Source organism: Rhinolophus sinicus, chromosome 13 (genome assembly GCF_057876585.1).
Source record: "Rhinolophus sinicus isolate RSI-liver-muscle chromosome 13, RSI-T2T, whole genome shotgun sequence".
Lineage (NCBI taxonomy): Eukaryota > Metazoa > Chordata > Mammalia > Chiroptera > Rhinolophidae > Rhinolophus > Rhinolophus sinicus.
Genome location: NC_142513.1, coordinates 47,534,482 through 47,555,293, shown reverse-complemented (window position 1 = coordinate 47,555,293; position 20,812 = coordinate 47,534,482). Strand labels below are relative to the sequence as shown.

At 41.6% G+C, this 20,812-nt stretch overlaps 1 protein-coding gene across 4 annotated transcripts in view; it reads left to right on the top strand.

Moving 5' to 3' along the window:
* The window catches only part of GABRA5 (gamma-aminobutyric acid type A receptor subunit alpha5), a 66,032-nt gene that overhangs the window by 22,642 nt on the left and 22,578 nt on the right, over nucleotides 1–20,812 (top strand). For all 4 annotated transcript variants that reach the window (XM_074317552.2, XM_088789309.1, XM_074317551.1 and 1 more), the window contains one exon: nucleotides 19,037–19,119. In XM_074317552.2, the coding sequence (XP_074173653.1) occupies nucleotides 19,037–19,119 (83 nt within the window). The remainder of the gene's footprint in view (nucleotides 1–19,036; nucleotides 19,120–20,812) is intronic.

Sequence of the window (20,812 nt, the reverse complement as noted above, 5' to 3'; positions counted from 1 at the left end):
CCTTTGCTCCTAAATGTGGGACATGGGACCTGCTTGCTCATACTCATACCCCTGCCCCCCAACAGGCACGCACCACACCCCCTCAGTTTCCTCACTAGTGGAAAACCCAGACTTCTCCAAGACGTCATCAGGAAGTCTCCTGCTCTCTGCCACCGCCATCACCCCAACTCCGTCTGGGTCCCCGGCGCTCCACAGCACCCTGAGGGACCTTGGTCAGAGCGTTTGTCACCCTGCATTTGATGTCCCAGCTGAATTGCTGAGCACCCTTGGGGAGGGGCCGCGTGGCAATCACGGGTGACTCCCAATGTCTGTGCGACACCCCATGCTGGGCCCCTGGACTGGCCCTGAAGAAAAATCAGCTGTGTTTGTGAAGGAATAAATGATGATGGAAGGAACGAGACAGTCTTTTCTGAATCGGTGCCACCTCACTCCTCAGACCTTGGTTGGAGGGGTTTAGGAGGAAGACCTAGAAAACTCCTCTTTCACAGACATACTCGATACTGAGGTTTCTGCCAGGTTTGTAAAGATCCAAGTTATGTTCAGCTAACAAACTGTACTTGCAGGATGCAATGAGGACGTTTTAATACAGATTTCTTGGGTATGTGGTTTGAAAGAAGGACTGGAGTTGTCCTGGGTCAGCTCAAGCTAGTCAGTCCCGACTTTTGCAGCACTCAGCACACATTTCACGAAAGACCACCTCATTCTCTGCAGAGGGGCCAGCGCCAGCACGTTTTGTCGTCTTAGATCCTCCTGCCAAAAGGAGTGACACTCTCAGTCCTGGGGAGAGAAGACAGGCTCCTGGGCTCCCTGTGCAGGCAGGGACCTTCTTGGAAAGGAGCTACACGCAAGCAAGGGCCACATGTCCCACAAGTTTCCAGGAATGTCTAGTGCCCTGCCCTCTGAAGTGGCGGGTGGTAGAAAATGCCAGGCAGTTGCCCAGCCCCAACCTCCCAAAGGTTACGTACCCTCTGTCATGTCAAATGGAAAGAACCACTGTGCCGATCTGCTAATTATTTTTCAGAATTGATGCAGGCTTTATTATGTGCCAGATGCTTTAGAAATATATAAAATATATAAACTCACCTAACCTTCATAACATCCTAAGAATTAGGTGCCATCATTATCCCTGTTGGTAGATCAGGCAAAAGAAGTAGGTAAAAATGAATACACAGGAACTCGCCCATCAATAAAGCCAAACGCCCAAGCACACATGCCTTCACCTATTTTATTTTTACACATTTTTTATTATTTTCATTTTTCAATTACAGTTGACATTCAATATTATTTATATTAGTTTCAGGTGTACAGCATAGTGATTAGATATTCATATAACTTACAAAGTGATCTCCCCGAGAAGTCTAGTACCCATCTGGCGCTATGTATAGTCATTACGCTGTTATTGACTATATTCCCTGTGCTGTGCTTTACATCCCTGCAAGGGTCTAAGAAACCTGCAGCAGGAAGCCCTGCACTGTATGCCACCTACCCGGGTGAAAATAGTCCCCACCAGGTGGCACCCCACCTACTTACTCTTGGGGGAACCTGGTGGAGATGGTGAGGTCCCTGGTGGTATCAGGCCCCAGTAAAGCGTGGTTCTACTCACTCATTTTCAGAGAAATTCAAGTGTTGCATTTCTGGAGAGTGTTTCCGTGTAGGTGCAGTTGGCATGTCTGCAGCCAACCTGAGGTTGCTCAGAGCCAGGAAATGCATCCATCCCCAGCGTGCACCAGCCCGCACCTCCCACCAAGCCACTGGGATTTGAGAATGCTGACTGAGTGTCCCAGGGCTGCTGGAAAGGTCCTTCCCGCCCCTGTCCTGGAGGAAAGGGAGTGGTCCTTGTAGGATGCGGCAATCAGGCTATGTCATGCACACTCTGTCCATGCTTTGAGTTTGAGACAATCCATAACCATCAGCCAATTCCCTTGGGTAGTGTGACATTCAGAGGGGTCATTGTCTGGTAACGTGGTGAATGCACTGAGGACTTCTGTATTTACCCTGAAAATAATTATTCCTATTTCTGGTGCTTGTTAGAGAAGGAAGAAATGGCAGAGCCCTGGGTACTTAAAGTCTTTCCCACGTGGCCGGGAATCATGAATTTTTAGTTTTGTTTTTCCTGTGCTCTGTGCTGTCCAATATAGTAGCCACGAGGCAGATAAGAAACGTTAAACTTAATGTTAAATAAAATTAAAAATTCAGTGTCTCGGTCAGACGGGCCACATTTCAAGTGGTCAATAGCTACATGCAAGGAGTGGCTGCAGTATTGGAGGGCACAGACATGAGACATTTATGTCGTCACAGAAAATTCAGTTGGAATTCCAGCCTAATCCCAAGGAAGCAGGCACATGTCCTAGAGGGGTCATATTTTCCATTGGCCCTGGTGATACTCGTGTACACGCACGAGGACCAGCAGTCGCCAGCTGCTTTCTGCTCTAACACGTGAAGAAGGGGTGACAGTTGGAGGACACTAGGAATCTCCAGACTTTGACAAAATGTTAAGTAGTTTGAGGAAAGTTTAAAAATGTATGCCACAACATTCTTATATATGTATTTTCTAGGTTTATGGAGAGATGATTGGCAGTTAACACTGTGTAAGTTTAAGGTGTACAACCTGTTGCTTTGATAGAATTATGTTTTGCAAAATGACTATCCCATAGCATTAGCTAACTACTCCATCACATCACATAATAACTATTTGTTTCTGGTGAGAACATTTTAGATCTACTCTCTTAGCTACTTTTAAGTATATAATATAGTATTATTAACTATAATCTCTATGCTGTACATTACATCCCCAGGACTTTTTCATCTTACAACTAGAAGTTTAGACCTCTGACCAACGTCTCCCCATTTTCCCACCCCCAGTCCCTGGTAACCTGTCTATTCTTCTTTCTTTATAGTATCTTTTATTTTTCTATTACAGCGGACGTACAATATTATATTAGTTTCAGGTGTACAGCATAGTGATTGGACATTTATATAACTTATGAAGTAATCACCCCGATAAGTCTAGTACCCACCTGACACCGTACATAATTATTACAATATTATTGACTATATTCCCTGCACTGTACTTTACATCCCTTGACTATTTTGTCACTACTAACTTTATCTGTTACTCCCTTCCCCCTTTTCACCCATACCCCAACCCTTCTCCTGTCTGGTAACCATCAAAATGTTCTCTGTATCTGAATTTGTTTCTGTTTTGTTTGTTTGTTGATTTATTTTAGATTCCACATATAAGTGAGATCATATGGTATTTGTCTTTCTCTGTCTGACTTATTTCACTTAGCACAATACCCTCTAGGTCCATCCATGGTGTTGCAGGTGGCAAGATTTCATTCTCTTCTATGGTTGAATAATATTCCTTTGTAGACGTATATGTACCACTTCATCTTTATCCAATAGTCTATTGATGGACACTTAGGTTGCTTCCATATCTTGCCTATTGCAAATAGATTCCTGGCAAATAATACTGGTTTGGAGGTGACGAACTCCTTTCGCTTTTTCTTGTCTGGGACGCTGTTTACCTGTCCTTCGATTCTAAATGATAGCTTTGCTGCATAGAGTAATCTTGGTTTATAGGTCCTTACTTTTCATCACTTTGAATATTTTGTGCCAGTACCTTCTGGCCTATAAAGTTTTTGTTGAGAAATCAGCTGATAGTCTCATTGGAGCTCCCTTGTAGGTAACTAACTGCTTTTCTCTTGTTGCTTTTAAGATTCTCTTCGGCCCTTCTCTCTCTCTCTCTGTCTCTCTCTCTCTGTCTCTCTCTCTGTCTCTCTCTCTCTCTCCCGCCCCCCACCCCACCCTTGGCTAGGCCTGTTCTCTTCCCTGAGAATATATCACTAAAAAAAGATTTTCTCTTTGTCTTTAATATTTGGCATTTTAATTATGATGTGTTTTGATGTTGGCCTCCTAGGGTTCATCTTGTTTGGGATTCTCTGAGCTTTCTGAGCTTATATGTCTATTTCCTTCACAAGGCGAGGGAAGTTTTCTGTCATGATTTCTTCTAATAGGTTCTCAATCCTTTGCTTTCTCTCTTCTCCTTCTGGTACCCCTATGATGTGAGTCTTGTTATGCTTGATGTTGTCCCAGAGGCCCCTTAAACTCTCCTCATTTCTTGGATTCTTTTTTCTTTTTTGCTGTTCTGCCTGGGTGTTTTCTGTTACTTTATCTTCCAAATTGCTGATTCGATCCTCTGCTTCATCTAATCTGCTATTGATTCCTTCTAGTGTATTCTTCATTTCAGTTATTGCGTTTTTCATTTCTGACTGGTTCTTTTTTATGTTTTCTATCACCATTTTTATATTTCCTATCTCTTTGTTGAAGTTCTAACTGAGATCGTTGAGCATCCTTATAACTAGTGTTTTGAACTCTGCATCTGGTAGATTGCTTGTCTCCATTTTGTTTAGTTCTTTTCTTGGAGTTTTGTTCTGATCGTTCATTTGGGACGTTTCTTTGTTTCCTCATTTTGGCTGCCTCCCTGTGTTTGTTTCTATGTATTACGTAGAGCTGCTATGTCTCCTGGTCTTAGTAGAGTGGCCCTATATAGTAGGTGTCCTGTGGGGCCCAGTGGCACAGTCTCCCTGGTCACCTGAGCTGCGTGCTCCAGGTGCATCCCTTGTGTGGGTTGTGTGTGCCCTATTGTTGTAGTTGAGCCTTGGTTACTGTTGCACATCAGTGGGAGGAATTGACCCTCAGGTTGACTGGTTGTGGGGACTGGCCATGACTACAGTGGAGGAGCTGTCGTGCAGGGGCTGACCCTATAGAGCAGGGTCCATCTTAGCAGGGCTCTGGTGCCTGCTGAGTCTGCCCTTTGGGTGTGTTGTTTGTGGAGGTGGTTGGGTGGTGCTCTGGTGTGGTCTGAAGATGGCCACCGGGTGTGTTGGTTCTGGGGCCTCTTGGGAGGGGCTCTGGTGTGAGTCAAGGCCAGCCGCTGCCCGTGCTCTGCCTGGAGCCACCTGGTGGGAGCTACAGATGGTTCCACTTGTGCTGGGCTTGGAGGCACCTGGGAGAGGCTAGGCTGTGAACCAAAGCCAGCTGACACTAGTGCTGGGCGTGGAGCTGCTTAGCAAGAGGGATGGGGCACACCGAGGCCAGATCTGCTTGTTTGAGGTTTGTGAACCTTTGAGAGATTTTAGGATAATCCACAGCTTGAGCTAAGGCAGGCCATTTGTATGGAAAAGCCACTGGAAGCAGCTTGGGTGGGTCTGCACATTGGGTCAGGTGGAGTCTCAGGGAATCGCCAGGGCAGGGCAAACGGTGTTAGCCAAGCTGATGGAGACTCAGATATGGCGGCTGCATTTGTGTGCAAGCTCGGTGTGAGGAGGGCTCAACAAAGGAATAATGGCCTCTGTCAGCACTTCTGTCTGGGAGAAAGCTGCCCCTCCATCCCTCGCTTTGAGGCCAGGCTATTCAGTTCCTCCCTGTCTGTCCCTGTCGCCTCTCCAGACACTGTCCCAGCACTGGAGCCCAGAGGAAGTGAGTCTGTCAGCAAGTAAGTCTATGTGCAGGCCCTTTAAAAGGAGCAACTGGGACTCTAGCCACCCTCTGTGTCACTCAGCCACCATCTCTGCTGGTTTTTTGCAGCCGAAAGTTATGGGGACTTCTCTTCCTGGCACTGGAACCCTGGCCCGGGGAGCTGGTGTGGGGCTGGGACCCCTCGCTCCTCAGTGGGTCCTCCACAACCAATATTTCCCTCCAGATTTTTAACCACCAGATGTGTGTGTGGGTCCAGCCCGTTCCGTGTCTCTGCCCTTCCCACCAGTCTCAAGGTGGCTTCTTGTGTATGTCCTTAGGTGTAGGACTTCTGTTTAGCTGGACCTCAGGCAGTTCTCAGTGATGTTGTTCTGTAGTTTACTTGTCATTTTGAGGTGGTCATGGGAGGAGGTGAGCACAGAATTTCCCTACTCTGCCATATTGACTGAAGCCCAGTCTACTCTTTATGTCTGTGAGTTCAGCTTTTTTAGAGTCTACATATAAATGGTATTTGTCTTCCTCTGTCTGACATTTCATTTATCATAATGCCTTCAAGGTTCATCCACGTTGCCACAAATGGGAGCATTTTCTTCTTTCTCATGGCTGCATATTCCATTGTGTGAATATGTATATAATGTGAGTTGTGTGTCTCACATCTTCGTTATCCGTTGATGGACACTGAGGTTTTTTTGTATGTTGGCTATTGTAAATAATGCTGCAATGAACACAAGGGTGCAAACATATCTGCATAATAGTATTTTGTTTCCTTTGGATAAACAACAGTGGAGTTTCTGGGTAATAAGATGGGTCTAGTTTTAATTTTTTGAGGAATCTCCATACTGTTTTCCATAATAGTTTCACCAATTTATATTCTCACCAACAGTGCATGAGGGTTCCCTTTTCTTCACATCCTTGCCAACACTTGTCTGTTGATTTATTGATGGTGACCATTCTGACAGGAGTCAGGTGATGTCTCTTTCTGGTTTTAATTTGCATTTCCTTTGTGATTAGTGATGCTGAGCACCTTTTCATCTACCTCTGGGCTATTTGTAAGTCTTCTTTGGAAAAATGTATTTTCATTTCCTGTTTTTTTTTTTTGTTGTTGTTGTTGTTTGTTTGTTTTTTACTATTGAGGTGTATGAATTCTTTATAAATTTTGGAAAATAACCCCTTTGTCAGATACGTGATTTGCAAGTATTTTCTTCCATTCCATAGGTTGCCTTTTCATTTTGATGATTGTTTCTTTTGATGTGCACAAGCAATTTACTTTGATGTGGTCCCACTTATTAATTTTTCTCTTGTTGCTTGTGCTTTCATTTTCATATCCAAAAAAGAGAGAAATGTTACAAAGACAAAAGTCAAGGAGCTTTTCCCCTACGTTTGCTTCTAGGAGTTTTATGGTCAGATTCTTTGATCCATTTTGAGTTAATTCCTGTGAGTGCTGTAGATAGGGATCCAATTTCATTCATATATATGTGATTATCCAATTTCCCTAACACTATTTATTGAAGGGCTATTGTTTCCCAATGAGTATTGTGAGGGTTTATTTCTGGATTCTTGATTCTGTTCTGTTGGTTTATGTTTCTATTTTTAAGTCAGTACCATACTGCTTTGTTCCTGTAGCTTTGTAGTATATTTGATATCTGTAAGTGTGATGCCTCCAGCTTTATTCTTTTTTTTCTCAGGATATCTTTGGTTCTTCAGGGTCTTTTGTAGCTCCAAATTTTAGGATCGTTTTAATTGTTTTTGGAGCTATTGTAAGTGAAAGAAAGTAAGTTTTCTTTCTTTTTCAGATGTTTTGTTGTTAGTTTACAAAAAACGCAACTGATTTCTGTATGTTGATTTTGTATCCTGCAACTTTACTGAATTCATTGATTAGCTCTAAGAGGTTTTTGGTGATATCTTCAGGATATATTATATATAAGATCATATCATCTACAAACAAAGACAATTTTACTTTCTTTCCAATGTGGATGACTTTTTCTTTTTCTTGCCTGATTGCTCTAGCTATGACATCTAGTGCTTTGTTGAGTGGGGATAGTGAATGTGGGCACCCTTGTCTTGTTCCTGATCTTAGAGGAAAAGCCTTCAACCTTTCACTGTTGAGTATGATAGCTGTGGTCTTGTCATATACTACCATTTCTATGTTAAGCTATTCCTTTTGTACCCTATTTGTTAAATGTTTTTATTATGAAAGGATTTTTTTTCATGAAAGGATATTGTTTTTATCATGAGAGGATGAATACTTTTTCTGCATCTATATAACCATATGAGTTTTATCTTTTATTCTTTTTATGTGGTGTATCATATTTATTGATGTATGATATTGAATTATTTTTCCATCCCTGGACTTGATCATGGTGTATGATACTTTTAAAATGCTGTTGAATTTGTTTTTCTAATATTGTTATAAATTTTTGCATCTAAATTCACCAGAAATATTGTTCTATAGTTTATTTTCTTATAGTGCCCTTATCCGATTTTGGTATCAGGATAATGCTGGACTCATAAAATGGGTTTGGAAGTATTGTCTCCTCTTCAATATTTTGGAAGAGTTTGAGAAGAATTGGTGTTATTTCTTTTAATTTTTGGTACATTCTACCAGTGAAACCATCTGGTCCTGGACTTCTCTTTGTTGGGAGTTTTTTTTTTCATTATTACTAAATTTATTAGGGTCACATTGGTTAATAGCATTATATAAATTTCAGATGCAACATCTGTATACTCAATTGTGTGCTCACCACCCAAAGTCACCCTATATGTGACCCCCTTTCCTCTCTTCATTTACTCCCCACACTCCACTGGTAACCACCATACTGTTATACGTGTCTATGTGTTTGTTTTTTGAGTTGGGAGGTTTTTGATTACTGATTCAATCTCCTTACACATTATTCATCTGTTCAGATTTTCTGTTTTTTTCCTGATTATCTTGGTAGGTTTTGTTTCTAGGAATTTGTCCATTTCTTCTAGGTTATCCAATTTGTTGACATATGGTTGTTCATACCGTGTTTCCCGAAAAATAAGACCTAGCCAGACAATCAGCTCTAATGCGTCCTTTGGAGCAAAAATTAATATAAGACCTGGCCTTATTTTACTATAATATGTGACCAGGTCTTACATAATATGCTATGCTATGCTATGCTATGCTATGCTATGCTATGCTATGCTATGCTATGCTATGCTATGCTATGCTATGCTATGCTATAATACCAGGGCTTATATTAATTTTTGCTCCAAAAGATGCATTAGAGCTGATTGTCTAGCTAGGTCTTATTTTCGGGGAAACACAGTAGTAGTCTTTACAATCCTTTATATTTTTGTGGTATCAGTTGTAATATCTCCTCCTTAATTTATGATTTTATTTATTTGAGGCTTCTCTCTCTCTCTCTCTCTCTCTCTCTTTTTCTCTCTCTCTCTTCTTCCTTCCCTCCCTTCCTTTCTCCCTCCCTCCCTCCCTTTCTTTTAGTTTAGCTAAAGGTTTGCCACTTTTGTTTATCTTTTCAAAAAAACAGCTCTTAGTCTCATTAACCTCTTCTTGTTTTTCTGGTATGGCTTTTAAAATTTCTGTTCTGCCTTTGTTATTTCATTCTTCTATTAACTATGGGTTTAGTTTGTTCCTCTCTTTCTAATTCCTTGAGATATAAAGTTAGGGTGTTTATTTGAAATTTTTCTTCTTCCTTAATCTAGGCATTTATCTATAAACTCTCTTAGAACTGCTTTTGCAGAATCTCATACTTTTTGGTATGTTGCATTTCCATTTTTATTTGTTTCAATATATTTTTTATTTCCGTTTTGATTTCTTCTTTGACTCGTTTGTTGTTCAAGGATGTGTTCATTTCTACATACTTGTGAATTTTCCAGCTTTCCTCCTGTTATTGATTTAAAATTTCATATCACTGTGATCAGGAAAGACACTTGGTATGATTTCAATCTTTCTAAATTTGCCAAGAGTGTTTTGTGTCTTATTATCTGATCTATTATGGAGAATGTACTGTGTGCACTTGAGAAACTGTGCATTCTGCTACTATTGGGTGGAATGTTTTATATGTCTGTTAGGTCCATTTTGATCTAAAGTATGGTTATAGTCCAACCTTTCCATATTTATTGTCTTGCTGGATGATCTATACACTGTTGAAAGTGGGATATTGAAGTCCTCTACTATTGTGGTATTGTCTATTTCTCCCTTGCATCTGTCAGTAATTGCTAATATATTTAGGTATTTCGATGTCAGGTGCATATATATTTAGGATTGTTATATCATCTTGATGAATTGACTCTCTTATCTTTATATAATGACCTTCTTTGTCTCTTGTTATGGTATTTGGCTTAAAGTCCATTTTGTGTAGTACAAGTACAGCTACCCCTGATTTCTTTTGGTTTTTATTTGCACGGGTAAAATTTTCCATCCTTTCACTTTGAGCCTATGTGCATCATTGAAGTTAGCATGAGTCTCTTGTAGGCTGTGTATAATTGGGTCTTGTTTTTTATCCATTCAGGCACTCTGTATCCTTTGAGTGGACATTCAATCCATTTACGTTTACAGGAATTACTATTGCAGTGGTGGCTATAGCTGGCAGTGTGCAGGTGACTGTGTAATGGCAGGGGTCACTTGCAGACACACACATAGTGGTTGGAGTCAGGACAAATAAAGCTTGGGCCAACTGTGAGCCCACTGGCAGTTACAGGGGTGTCTGTGTGCACTATGGATTATGCCACGGGTACATGGCAGTGGAGACTGGTGGCAGAGTCTGGCTGGGGGCATGCTGGCACACAGCTGGAGGGGCTAGCCTTGAGTATGTGCACGGTGAAAGCTGTCAGCTGTGGGCCTTAGGCTTGTACCTGTGCAGCCTCAGAGGCCTGGCTGGCTGCTGGTTTGGTGCCTGAGCTCTGGCATGGGCACAGGGGGAGGGAGCTGGGAGGGACTCAGGCAGCTGGTGTCAGTGAAATACCTGTGGGACAAAAGCAGGGCAAATCTGCAGGGGCTCCATGGAGGGTGTGCTGGCCTTTAGTTTCTTCAGTGACGACATCTGCTGGTTTTGTCTGCAGAGCAGATCACTACGCACCATGGTTACTCTTGCTGTGTGGCTGATACTGGTGGCTCCTGCCTTTCTTCCTTGTTCCCAGTCTGTATGTTTCAGCTTTGCCAGTCTTAGTTGGGTGTATTGGAAGCTGGACCTTGTCACAGTGCCCTGAATGGCTGGGGACACCGATCGCTCAGCCGCTTTTACTTTCCTGGAGAGGGGAACTCTTTCCAGCTGGGCATTTCCCTCTTGGCACTGAGCAGTGCTACCTTGGGGGATGGGATGATGTAGGTGACACGAAGAAGTTTTTCCTTCCCTTTTGAGTGGTTATTCTCAAGTTTTTTATTCTACTGTGTTATTGAAGTTTCTTAAGTGGACTCCCAGAGCCGTTACAGTTCATGAATAGCTGTCTAATTATTGATTGGTGTAGGGGGACAGAGGTTGCAGTCTCTTACATTTTGCTAATGTCACTTTCCTACAATTTTTAATAAGGGTGATTTCTCAAGAAAGCATTCTAAAAGCATGAATAATTAAATAGACTATAAATATTTTAATAAACATCCAACAAGAAAATAATCAACATTCCTAATCTAATTTTTATTATTCAATTTATTTTTTTCCAATTGAATCTAAGTTTTTTCTACAATGCTTCTGGCAATATTAACTCTTTCACTGCATTAATTGATTTCAATTTTTTTTCAAAATGTGTCACAAATCCACAAAAATAAAAAATTAATATTTTGTCTATTTTATGCATTTAATAACAATTTGAGCTGCTTTATATATAAGTGTCATTTTTAAATATAAAAATTTCTTATTTTTATTCATTTTTGAAAAACACAAAAATATAGAAAAATGTACATCTGCTTTTCTAAACTTTCTGGAAGTTTCCAGCTGCACTCATCAGATGGAAATATTCATTCATATGTATTCTACAATCATGGCAAGAATGTTTTAATAAGGTGGAGAAACACACACTATTAAATATAAACATAGGAGATGTTATTTTCTGTTAGCATTGAAACACAGAGAAGAAACGGAACATGGGAAAGAATAATAAGAGGGGCCATTTATGCTGGGGGAGGGCCCAGGAAAGGCTTCTCCAGGTCACTTTACAGCTGTGGCCAGAGTGGGGAAGAATGAGGTGGCATTGCCTGGGGAAGGGGAAGGGCGAGCTGTGGGTGTCCAGAGCCAGCATTTTTAAGGAGACGAGTAAAGCTGACATGGGGAGTAAGTGCACCTGAATGCATGGGGACCTCTGCTGTGATTGAAGCTTATCTGCTGCCTTGTGAACAACCAGGATGACTCAAAGAGCCATTGGGGGTGATTGCCACATCCAGGCAAGTGAAGGGGCTGCTCTGCTTAGGCGGAAGCCATGGCAAGGAACAGAAACAGAGTCGTTTTGGAGGGAGAACTGTTGGTAGAATTGAAGTGGAGTGACGCATGAAAAGTGTCAAAAATGGTTCTTATGTCTGTCTTACAGAAGTAGCGTTATTCCCTGAAATTGTGATTTGAAGGAGTGAATGAATGGGGACACTGGAAGGCCACCAGTGTTTTTTGAAAGGGTCACGGAAAGGTTGGATTCCATTTGAAATCTGTTGATCCTGTGCAGTCTCTGAGACAGACAAAGATGCAGTCAAACTCAATGTTCCACGTTTGACATACATCAACCTTACTAAACCCTTTCCCTGCGTATGAGCCCACAGAGGCCAAGCCCCGGTCAGCAGGAGGTCGCGAGCTTTCGCCTGGGTGTTCATGCTGGGCCCTGGGGGCCTCCCCTGGTGTGGTCACCTGCAGCCTCTGTGCTGTGGCAGCATTCTGAGCTCACAAGCTATGCTCTTCCCACAACCCCAGGCTAACTGAAAACTCCCAGCACTCCTGGCAGCGCACTCCTCCTCCCGCTCTGCTCTGTCTCCTGGGTACATGACAGAGCTTGTGAAGGTGTGGGCTCTGGAGCAGGAGCTAGGTGGGGGTCTGTCAGCATCTCCCCTGCTGAAAGTCTGTTATTAAATGAGGAGGGGGAGGGACGCAGAGCAGAAGATCCCTGTGGGCTCATCTCCCCGTGTGTTCATTTAAATAACTAAGCCTTGACCCCAGACGCTGACCCTGGATTCCTGGGGCTGCCTCCTAACGTCCATCCCTCCACCCTCAGTCATCACTTTCCCCCGTTTGCACCTTTCCTTCATCAACTAAAGGTACTTGAAAAAACCGTGGTTTGAACAACATCAGTGCCACTTGTAGGGAGGGCAGTCACTGTGTACTGGGGACACAGATGACCCATGGAAAGGCTTTACAGTGCATTTAAGAAAAATGCACCTTTTGTGAGGTGATGACTCTTGGGCCCTGGCAGCCTTCAGCTCAGTAATTTAAACGATAAGGAGAAAAACCTTTCCTGAGTCACAGAAATTTCGGTTACAGAATATTTGTCTGACCACTTAGTGAAAATGACACACTGTCACCAAGTGAGCTGCCATTGTGGGAAATGTGAAGTGGAAAGAAGACATTCAGGATCAGACCATAATCACGGAAATTGAGAGGAAATTAAAACTGATTGGCTGCTCTAGGTACTGAATCGCTTTGAGTCGCTGAGTGTAGACAAAGAAGCCCCAGCTCAGGTGGGGTGCCCTCGGCTCAGTCCTTCCAGTGTCACTCAGTACACCCAGGGCCCGTCTACTCACCCCTTACTCACCCTCAGACCACCCTTTCTGTTAGCTCCCCAAAAGAAACATGTGATGTCATCATTTGAAAGGCTCTGGGTTGTTAAGACAAAACATGTTTTGTTGAATATGTAATAAGTAATAATGTAGAAAACATTACAAAACCTGCTCTAATTTCTCATTCATTATCTGTGGCCGTCAGAATTTTAGAAGAAGGGATCAAAGACTGAACCCAGCAGCCTCTGTGGTGTGGAAGAGTGGCCCCGGGGTTGGGGGCCCTGTGGGCTGGGCACCACTAGTCAGCCTGCCCGTACCCTGTGCCCTCTCTGTAAGCCCAGTGGGCTGGTTTTGTTTTGTTACTCTCTATTTCGCTTTTCCAGTCTTTGTTATTTCCTTCCTTCAAACAGCTTTGGGTTTAGTTTGCTCTTCTTTTTCTACTTCCTTAATATGTACTACCATTAGGTTCTTCATTTGAGATCTTTCTTCTTTTTTAATGGAGGCATTCACAGCTCTAGATTTTACTCTGAGTACTGCTTCTGCTACATCCCATAGTTTTGGCATGCCATGGTTTTGTTCTCTTTCATCTCAAAAGTTTTTTTTTTTTCCAATTTCTCTTGTGATTTAAAATTTTTTCTTTGACCCATTTGTAATGTAGGAGCATGTTGTTTACTTTCCACATGTGTGTGAAATTTTCCATTTTCCTTCTGTTACTGATTTCTGCTTTCATTCCATCGTGGTCAAAGGGGATGCTTTGTGTGATTTCTATATTTTTAAGTTTATTGAGACTTGGTTTGTGACTGAACATGTACGAGGTCAGACAATTAGGTTGGCAAACTCATCCTAGAAAAAGTGCTCCATACCTCATTGCTGAATATCACTATGGTCACCTTCGAAGGGCTCCCCTTGGGAAGCTATGCACTGATGCCAGCGCCTAGTCCACCCTTCAAAGCAATTTTGGAACTCTTTTTCTGGAATGGCTGTCAGAGCTGTCGTCGTATTACCCTTGATATCCTGAATGTCATCAAAATGTCTTTCAATATTTCCTTTATCTTCAGGTGAAGAAGGGGGCCAGATCAGGTGAGTAGGGAGGGTGTTCCGATACAGTTATTTGTTTCCTGGCTAAAAACTCCCTCATAGAAAGTACCGTGTGAGCTAGTGCATTGTCGTGATGCAAGAGCCATGAATTGCTGGCGAAAAATTCAGGTCGTCTAACTTTTTCATGCAGCCTTTTCAGCACTTCCAAATAGTAAACTTGGTTAACTGTCCAGTTGGTGCAAATTCATAATGAATAATCCCTCTGATATCAGAAAAGATTAGCAACATCGGTGCAACAAGTTGGCGGACCTAATTGTCAAGCCTTGTAGTCTGTCCCGGACAGTGTTCCACGTACCCCTGCAAACAGTGTGTGTTCTGCTGGTAATGAATGGAGTGCTCTGGTATGTCTGGTAGGTCTCGTTGGGTTATAGTGTCATTTAAATGCTGTTCTCTTGTCATTATTCTGTCTAGTTTTTCTAACAATTGTTGAAGTCTCTAACAATTATTGTAGAACTATTTGTTTTTCTCTGAGTTTGGTGACTTTTTGCCTCATATGTTTTTGAGGCTCTTTTGTGAGGTTTATATATGGTTACAATTTCTACATATTCTTGATGGATTGAGCCTTTTATCATTGTATAGTGTCCTTCCTTGTCTCTTGTAACAAGTTTTGTCTTAAATTCCTTTTCCCATCCTTCTACTTTCAATCCATTTCTTGTATTGGAACTAAAGTAAGTCTCTCATAGGCAGTATAAAGTTAGTTCATATTTCCTTATTGATTCTGCCAGTACCTGCTTTTTAATTGAAATATTTATTCCATTTATATTTAATATAATTAGTAACAAGGAAGGACTTTGCCTTTTTTTCTATTTGCTTTCTTTTTTTGTAAGTATTTAAAAATAAGGGACATTGTTATGGGCTGAACTGTGTCCCCCCAAATTTATATGTTGAAGTCCTCACCCCCATGACCTCAGAACATGACTATATTGGGAGAGAAGGTCTTTAAGGAAGTAATTAAGTCTATTTGCTTTCTATATGTCTCACTCCTTTTTTGTCCCTCAATTCTTCCATTATTGCCTTCTTTTGGTTTAACTTCTTTCTAATGTACCATTTCAATTCCCATCTCATTTCTTTTACTGTATATTTTTAATTATTTCCTTAGTGGTTACTCTGAGGATTAAAATTAACATCTAAATTTATGACAATCTAGTTTGAATTATAAAAACTTCGCTTCTATAGCTCTGTTTCCCTCTTATGTTGCTATTGTCACAAAGGCTCCCTGGACTAGAAAAGTTGAAGTCAGCCAGGCACGTTCCTTACCTTTGGGCTTCATTTTCTCTAACTGAACAGTGAGCATTTCTAGTAGGTGGCCTGGCTGGCTCCTTTGAGCTGTGACAATCCACCATTCCAGAGAGTGCTTTGATCTCAATTCTCTGTGAAGGAGGTTGGTGATACATCAAGGACTCTGCATTTCAAGGACCCCGTGAATGGAAGGCTGCTTCTTCTCTAGAGATATATTTTGAGTCTTATAAAAGCATAGGCCATTTTTGAAATGCTTATAAAAGGATCAAAAATTGAAACGTTGTTCTCTTACTGAGGCCGAAACATTTGCTTTTGAGGGATTACCTGAATAATACATTTGTTCCTTAGAGGAGAGACACTATTATAAAGTGGTTTTCAGTGTTTGGAAGTCTAATTCTAAGGGGGTCTATTAAAATGGGGGAACAATCTGTGAAGCTCTAATGATAGCATTTATTGGGATGGTAACTGTAGAATTACTATCTTTTTTTTATGTTTTTCCTGGAATTATTTTTTCTTCTTTTTAAAAAAATTATTTCAATGGGCTTTTTTCTTTTTAAATAACTTTTAATTAATTAATTAATTAATTAGTTAATTAAAAGTGTATTTTTCCAGGACCCATCAGTCCCAAGTCAAGTAGTTGTTTCAGTCTAGTTGTGGAGGGCGCAGTTCACAGTGGCCCATGTGGGGATCGAACCAGCAACCCTGTTGCTAAGAGCATCGTGCTCCAACCAACTGAGCTAACTGGCTGCCCCTATGTTTTCTTGAAACGAGTCTTCCTTTTTAGGTCCAGCTAAATTCTGTCCACCTATCTCTGCCCACCCTCCCTGACGCTCCCCTGAGCAGACACCTGAGTGTATATTCCTTGTCATCTGTAAATGTCAGTGCAGTGGATTTTAGCAGGCAGTCAGCTCTCAGGGCCAAACAGCCCGAATAAAGCCGGACGTGCGATGCTATCTTTAGTAAAAGCTGAGACCATTGTGTCAGAATGGAAGGCTTCTCATGCCTCTTGTGTGAACTCATGGTGTTGGCCAAGAAAGGCGGAGGACACAAGGAAAGGAGAGAACTCCAGGACCGGGCAGAGTGCCCAAGGTGGAAGGCCACGTCCCCTTGAGAGGGTCCTTCTCTGACAAATAGGGACAAGCAGCAGACATGCAGGTGGCAATGCTCCTGGTGGCCCTGAGGCCTGAAGCAGAGTACGAGCACAGAGCAAGGGGCGGAGGAGTGAACCCTGATTATCCATATTGTCAGGAATTCAGCCACGTGATCTGGATTCAAGGCAGCCTCCTTGAATCCAGTAGAGTGTTTCCGGGGGGCGGGCAGACGAGGCCGTGTCTAGAGAAGGTTCTACCATGGAGGGACCATCTCCACATCCCCCTTTTGATGGGAGTGGGTTCATAAAGTTGTCAGCACTGTTGGGGGGGGGCAACTTGGAGACTGCTGGTCTTCAAGTGCTGACCTGTGGCTGCACTGGGATGGTCAGGGTACCTGAAGCACCCCTGTACCCCACCTCTCACGGTGCCACTGACTGAGCCCAGGGGTTTCCTTACCGAGGTCCAGGAACTGTTAGAACAGAGGCTGCAGGTCACCTGTGCTGCTCAGCTCACCCTCCTCTAAGCTGCCGCACCATGGCTGTGTTCTGTGCCCATTTTACAGGTATCACTTTGTACCTGGCTTCCTAGCTTTATGTATACTTCCCATTTTCCCACTAAAATTGGTTCTGAAGGAAATTCTAGGTGTTCTGAATTTATTGTGATTTGTTTCCCTTGAGGACACATTTGACTCACTTAACTTCTGGGTCCCACTATCACGTTACTTAAATATTTTTTTCTTAAGTTTACTAACAACAAGATAAGTAATATTACTTCCCCTTGTATTGCATGAATGCCTTCCTCACAGGCTGTGTTTTTAAGTGCTAATTTTCTTAATTCTAATAGATAAATCTTCATTTACCTTGCCCATTTTGTGTTCTCTAGTAATAGGTTTTTTACACAGTTTATGCCTGAACAGATGCACTGAAGATTATTTATCTTTTGAAATAATCTAAGAGTTAATAGCTAGTAGATTTAATATACATATACATGTATACAGATATACATATACAGAGTGTGCCAAAAAATGTATACCCGTTTTAAGAAAGGAAAAAACTGTATTAAAATTACGCTGATGGTAACCACTCTGAGCACCTCTTGTCATTGCAGAAGTCAAACATGACTGCATTCATCGAGTATTACAATTGTAATACAGTTTTTTTCCTTTCTTAAAATGTGTATACATTTTTTGGCACCCTTTGTATAGAAGACACACACACATGTCTGCTAGAATTAAATATTCCAAATTTCAAAGTCATGGCCATTACCGATTTTAATGTGGGAAATACCCCACTCTAGTGTTAGGAATACACAGGCTGAACTTTATGTATCACAAACAAAAAGAAAATGTATCTATATGTAGAAAACAATCTGGGCAAAAAGAAGTCTGGGCACATAGGCAAGATCCAGACTCAGTGTAGCAGAGAAGGGGCAGTGGTGCTAATAATAGCACATTTCACTATCTGTTTAAAGGGGATCATTTTATCATTTGATTTCATTTTATGTATTTTCATTTTGTTTTAAATAATGGAATACAAAACAGAAGATGACCTTATTAATGAAATGTGCAGTTACAACCTAGTCAGGAACGTCTATAGAGAAGTAGACGTGCACAGAACCCACGAGCACATGGCGTGAGATGGCCAGGCCACCAGGGAGCCACTACGTGACAGGCTGGACAGCCTGAGCTCCAGTCATGGCTCCACAACTTAATAAATCTCATGCGTACCCTGATCCCTGATATCTGTACATCACGGTCCTACAGTAGCAACAATCTCATCCTGCTGTTCTGATTAGATATGCTCATGTAGACGAAGCAGTTACCATTGTGTCCGCCGGGCATAGACAAGGCAGCTGTTACGCCCATCGCTGTTTTAGTCGGAGACGGTCGTGGTGGATGGTGGCATGATTATTTGGAAGACCACATTGGGATTAAATACAATAATTAGGTTGTACGAAAAGATTGCTATTACAACACAATTTCACCTACTTTAGTGGTTTATAACAACCCAGTACACAGTAAATACAGCCAGCTTCTGGTCACAGTTTGAATGGTACATTTATTCCATATTTAGATTTTTTTGAGCTTATAAACTATTTTAGAGAATGCAAATGTTTTCAGCCTTGTCAAGGGAAGGTATGTAGATTACTCTGGGTAAGGGATGGGAAAGAAAGAATAAATTATTTTGGAAGGCGTCTTGAATTGCTTTGCAAGTGGTAATGTACGTACAGACACACACAGAACCCCTGGAGCAGATTTCGCTGAAGTCTTATTACTAAATAATATTCATGTACAAGGCAAAGCTATGGAATTTGGTGGGACAGTTTGGACAATTTCATCAAAGATCGTAATTAAAGTAAAGAATGAATCACTTCTAGCTTTCTGGTGCATGGCGGTTGTTTGATAAATAGCCAGAGTTACTGAGAAGCTGAAAGGTCTTCATCTTGTGTTTTACAGCTTGACCATCTCTGCAGAGTGCCCAATGCAGCTTGAGGACTTCCCAATGGATGCCCACGCTTGCCCCCTGAAATTTGGCAGCTGTAAGTCATTTTCACAAGTAAGAACCATGGATATATTTTCGGGGTTGTCTCCACATTCATCCAGAAGAATCTGGGTTCTATCTGCGAATAAGTGCCTTATGAGTTGCAGTCTGCTTGAGGAGATTGGAGAGTGTTGTAGGGACACACATCTATGTCCTTGCAGACTAGTCCCCTTGTCTGTGTCCTTGAGAGGAATGCATGTGGAGGCACTTGCCACCTAGAGTAAGCTCCTGGGGAAGTGTTTCCCCAGACATTCCCTTGGCATTTCTTTCTTGTTTTCACTTCTCAGATTGCAGGTCACTTCCTCCAAGGGAGCAACCTTCAACACCCAATTTCCAGTGCCTAATCAATAACTTTTTTAATGCATTGTAGTTATTGCTATGTTAACTCACTATTTCTAGAATGTTCCATGAAAACAACATTGTCTGTCACTGCTTACTGTGTGCATGTATTAGGAAATACACGTTGCTTGAATTCCAGCCATTCCAGAGAGTAGAGTGGTGACACTGGTCCCAAGGCAGCGTGTGTGGCCTCATCCTCACCTTCGAGAGGTTGGGAAGCAGAGGTGGAACTGACGGACTATTTCCTTCTTTCCACTATCCTTTTGTGCCCATGCTAGGTGACATCTGTTAAAGCATGTATTTAGTGCCTTAAATTTCCCTCTAACACTACTCGAGCTATATTGTGAAAATTTTGATATGTTTTATTTTCCTTTTCGTTCAGTTAAGTGTATTTTGATTTTTAAAAATAATATTGTATTTTTCAATTGCAGTGAACATTCAATATTATCTTAGTTTCAGGTGTACAACATAGTGATTAGACATGTCTATGACTTACATCGTGATCACCCCCATAAATCTAGTACCCATCAGACACCATACATAGCTATTACAATACTACTGACTGTCGTCCCCATGCTGTACTCTACATCCCCATGACTATTTTGTAACTACCAATCTGTACTTGTTAGTCCCTTCCCCTCTTTCATCTAGCCCTCCAACACCCTTCCCATCTGGCAACCATCAAAATGTTCTCTGTATCTATGAGCTTGTTTTGGTTTTGTTTGTTTCTTTTGTTTTCAAGATTCCACACATAAGTGAAATCATAAGGTATTTGTCTTTCTGTCTGACTTCTTTCGCTTAGCATAATACCCTCTAGGTCCATCCATGTTGTTGAGGATGTCAAGATGTCATTCTTTTTTATGGCTGAGTAATATTCCATTGTGTATATGTACCACCTCTTCTTTATCTATTCATCTGTCAACAGACACGCAAGTTGCCTCCACATCTTGGCTGTTGTAAATAATGCTGCATTGAACATAGGGGTGCATATGCCTTTTCGAATTAGTGTTTTGGGTTTCTTAGAATAAATACCCAGAAATGGGATTACTAGTTCCTACTTTGTCTCTTTTATAGCCTTTGTTTTAAAGTCTATTTTGTCTTATAAGTAGTGCTACCCCAGCTTTTTTGTTTTTGTTTTTTTTTCCATTTTCATGAAGTATCTTTTTCCCATCCCTTTACTGTTAATCTGTGTGTGTCTTTCAATCGGAGGTGAGTCTCTTGTAGGCAGCATATATAAGGGTCTTGTTTTTTTATCCATTTAGCCACTCTATGTCTTCTGATTGGAGCATTTAATCCATTTACATTGAAAGTAATTGTTGATAAATATGTAGTTATTGCCATTCTATTATTCA